The sequence below is a fragment of the Nyctereutes procyonoides genome, unplaced genomic scaffold, assembly GCF_905146905.1.
Source record: "Nyctereutes procyonoides isolate TBG_1078 unplaced genomic scaffold, NYPRO_anot_genome, whole genome shotgun sequence".
In the NCBI taxonomy this organism is placed as follows: Eukaryota; Metazoa; Chordata; class Mammalia; order Carnivora; family Canidae; genus Nyctereutes; species Nyctereutes procyonoides.
Genome location: NW_026575159.1, coordinates 19,427,854 through 19,431,613, shown reverse-complemented (window position 1 = coordinate 19,431,613; position 3,760 = coordinate 19,427,854). Strand labels below are relative to the sequence as shown.

Below are 3,760 nucleotides of genomic sequence, written 5' to 3'. Positions count from 1 at the left end.
TCAGCAAGAAGGAAATAGATCCACCAGGGGCCTCTTCTAATTTGTTCTTAATTTAAGGACAATTAGACAATTCCTAGATTCCCCCATCCCCAGGGAAAACGACAAGCGCAAATGGTTTTTCTGAGCAAATGCTTTTCCTAACCCACCGGATGACTCGGTCACTCTGCAAACAACAAGAGGTTATGAAATCTACTTTGTGCCACCTTCCAGGGACAGCTTACAAACAGAGGGCAGGGCTTGGGAGCAAAGCCAGCCACTCCCTCTTCGTTCAGTTTAATAGGGCTTCCTTTCTGTGAACTTTTTTTTTTTTTGCCTTCCTGAAAGTTTCACAGCACGCGTTCTAGAAACACCTCTAAACTGAAACGCTTCTCCAGCTGTCCCAGTAAAAAAAAAAAAAAAAAAAAAAGAAAAGAAAAAAAATCCTTTTCTCAATGACCTTGGGCAAGAAATACATTCCAGGAAAGGAAATCCAGAAGCCAACGCCTGTTTACTAGCCCATGACTATTGCTCCCGTCTCCAGGTCTGGGAACGAGGCGGAGAGGGAACAGGACAGACACCCAAACTCTCAGTCCCTCTGTCGCCTCTGCGCTGGCAGGTGGCGCAGGTCCTTCCAATCGCTTTCGAAAGCCGCCAGCTCGGAAGAGCACGAGCTGAGCAAGCAGCGCAGCCCCGCACGGCGAGCCCCTGCTCTAGGAAGCAGCCGGGATCCCCCGTGGCCAGTGCAGACACCGCGATCCGAGGTGTCAGCCGGCCAAGCGAGTACCTGCCCGCTGGGTTTAAACCGGCTCGGGCGCGGGGGCGGGGCCTGGGCGGAGCCCCGCGGCCGGGGGCGGGGCGGGGGCGGGGCCCCCGGAGGCGCCGCGCCGTGCGGGAGAGACCCGGGCCCCGGGAGCGAGCGTCTGTCTCTTTAAGCGCCAGGGGCTGCTGCGCTCCCGCCCGGGGAGCCCGGAGCCGGATCTACAATCCCGTCCCTCCCGCTCCGGCGCTTGTTGCTCGCCGGGTCCGGGCTGGAGCTGCCGCCGCCGGGCAGCGAGGCTCCTTCCTTCCCCGGCTGCTCGCGCGCCGCCTCCCCCGGGAGCAGGCTGGGGGGCAGCAGCAGCAGCCCCAGCAGGAGGGAGGGGTGCGGTGCAAACAGCCGTCGCTTCCCATCCTCAAGGCTCGGGGCGCCCCGTAGCCGCGGGGGCCAGACATGCGCCGCTCCCCCCTGCCCAGCGTCGCCGCCGCCCGCGCCCGGAGAGGACGGATTGCGGATCCCACACCTGCAAACTCACCCTAGAAGTCTCAAGGTGCGGCTGGGAGGAGGGGTGGGGGGGTCGGTTCCCCAAGGCCGCCTCCTCTCCGCGGGTGAGTTTTCGCAGGTAACCCGAGCCTGCGGGCGGGCGCGCGGGGGAGGGGCGGGCGAGACGGGAGGCGAAAGCGCCGCAGGTGAGCCAGGTAGGGTGGCTCACCTGCCCCGGCCGAGCTGCGGGATCCTCGCCGGTTTCCCCGGAGATGGAGGCGTGAGGGGTTGCGAGGGGGACGTCTTAGGGGCTAAGTTAGGGCCCTGGGGTGGAAGGAGGGTTAAGGAAAGGGGGACTGGAGTAAAGTTTCTCTTCTTCACCCCTCCTGCCTGGGCTTGGCAGGTAGGGCGCCGGCGGAAGCCGTACGAGCTGCTGATGCAATGGGCTTTGCCCGACCGAGGTGAAGTGCTGGGGGCGGGGGAGGGCCCCAGTTGCCCGGCCTCCTGGGACCGGGACCCTAGAGGTGGAGAAACGAGGCAAGGCTCGCCGCCTCCGAGCCTCCCCGTGAAATGGCTCCAGGTGCTCAGCCCCCAGCCCTTCTTCCTCGTGTTAACGAGTTCGTCCTTTCCATGGAGGGGCTTCTACAAGCCTTGCCTTCCTCTCCCAACAGGTGGTCTCGGCCCCTGTCCGGGGGACCCGTGCCGATGACCCAGGTGGTGCTTTCGCTTTCTGCCCCCTCGGCCGTGTGAACGCGTATCCGCAGCGTGATGGGTAACCAGGTGGAGAAGCTGACCCACCTAAGTTACAAGGAAGTTCCCACGGCCGACCCGACCGGCGTGGACCGGGACGACGGGCCGCGCATCGGGGTCTCCTACATCTTCTCCAACGACGACGAGGACGTGGAGCCGCAGCCGCCGCCCCAGGGGCCGGATGGCGGCGGCGGCGGCGGCGACGGCTTGCCCGATGGTGGCGACGGGCCGCCGCCGCCGCCGCCGCAGCCCTACGACCCGCGGCTGCACGAGGTGGAGTGTTCCGTGTTCTACCGCGACGAGTGCATCTACCAGAAGAGCTTCGCGCCCGGCTCGGCGGCGCTCAGCACCTACACGCCCGAGAACCTGCTCAACAAGTGCAAGCCCGGCGACCTGGTGGAGTTCGTGTCGCAGGCGCAGTACCCGCACTGGGCCGTGTACGTGGGCAACTTCCAGGTGGTGCACCTGCACCGGCTGGAGGTGAGCAACAGCTTCCTGACGGACGCGAGCCAGGGCCGGCGCGGCCGCGTGGTGAACGACCTGTACCGCTACAAGCCGCTGAGCCCCGGCGCCGTGGTGCGCAACGCGCTGGCTCACGTGGGCGCCAAGGAGCGCGAGCTGAGCTGGCGCAACTCGGAGAGCTTCGCCGCCTGGTGCCGCTACGGCAAGCGCGAGTTCAAGATCGGCGGCGAGCTGCGCATCGGCAAGCAGCCCTACCGGCTGCAGATCCAGCTCTCGGCGCAGCGCAGCCACACGCTCGAGTTCCAGAGCCTGGAGGACCTGATCATGGAGAAGCGGCGCAACGACCAGATCGGGCGCGCGGCCGTGCTGCAGGAGCTCGCCATGCACCTGCACCCGGCGGAGCCCGACGAGGGCGACAGCGACGCGGCGCGGACTACGCCGCCTCCCGGGCGCCCCCCTGCGCCCGGCGGGGAGGACGAGGCCCGGGAGGCGGCGGTGCACTGAGCGGCCGAGCTGGGTGCCGAGCCCCTGGGCGGGAGCCCTTAGCAGCAGCAGCAGCAGCAGCAGCAGCAGCAGCAGCTGCCGCCCCCCCTCCCTCCTCTCGCTCCCTCCTCCAGCACCTTCCGGGCCCCATCTGGGCTCCTGGGCCATTTGGAGAAAAGGAGAGTTGGCGAAATGCGCAGCCAGCTGTGGCTTGAGCTCGTTCTCTTGGATGGAGGAGGAGCAGGAGGGAGCACGTAGGCGCCCTTTAGCCGGGGCACTTCCTGCCCGCCCGCTGGATCTGGCTCCCTTCAGGAGCTGGGCCGAAAGGTGGACTTGCCCGACGCTTCATCCTTGCCGGACCTGGGTCCAAACTGGACCCTTCTGAAGCACTCGGGGGTGGAGGAAAGTTCAGAGGACTGGTGCCTGCCGTTGCCTCCTCCTCCCCCCGGGCTTGGAGGGGGCCCTGTACTGAAGCCTGAGCAGGTTTGTGGCGGCGCCCAGCTGGCAGAGAGCCAAGCTGCAGATAGGCGCACCCCCACCTCCACCCCGGGGTGTGTGTGTGTGGGGGGTGGGGATGTGGGAGGCTGGGGTGATTTACTTTGGGGGGATTCCTGGGGTAGAAGGCTGGAGAGTCCAGGCCCAGGTCTGGGAGCAGCAGGCCACAACCAGAGCAGCCCCCCTGTGAAGTGTGATGAATAGTTGCCTGAACTTGGGCTACAAGACAAAGACTTTGCTACCTCCCTACCCCCCCCCCCCCAAGTAATTCATCTTCGGGAGCTGGCTTCTACTGGAGTCTCCTGCTCCCTCCAAGTAAATCATTGTCACTGGCCGGCTTGGGGAAGGATT

General features: G+C 65.3%; 1 protein-coding gene across 3 annotated transcripts; it reads left to right on the top strand.

The window, feature by feature from the left end:
• Positions 1 to 873: 873 nt before the first annotated feature.
• On the top strand, positions 874 to 3,068 carry LRATD2 (LRAT domain containing 2). Of its 3 annotated transcripts, none has more exons than XM_055314379.1 (2): positions 874 to 1,344; positions 1,891 to 3,068. In XM_055314379.1, exon 2 carries the CDS (start codon positions 1,988 to 1,990, stop codon positions 2,933 to 2,935), a length of 948 nt encoding a protein of 315 aa, XP_055170354.1. In that variant the 5' UTR covers positions 874 to 1,344; positions 1,891 to 1,987; the 3' UTR covers positions 2,936 to 3,068. The 3 variants fall into 3 exon arrangements, with proteins under 3 accessions (XP_055170354.1, XP_055170353.1, XP_055170355.1); XM_055314378.1 differs by having other exon boundaries at positions 875 to 1,286; XM_055314380.1 differs by having other exon boundaries at positions 1,276 to 1,358.
• The last annotated feature ends 692 nt before the right edge of the window (positions 3,069 to 3,760 follow it).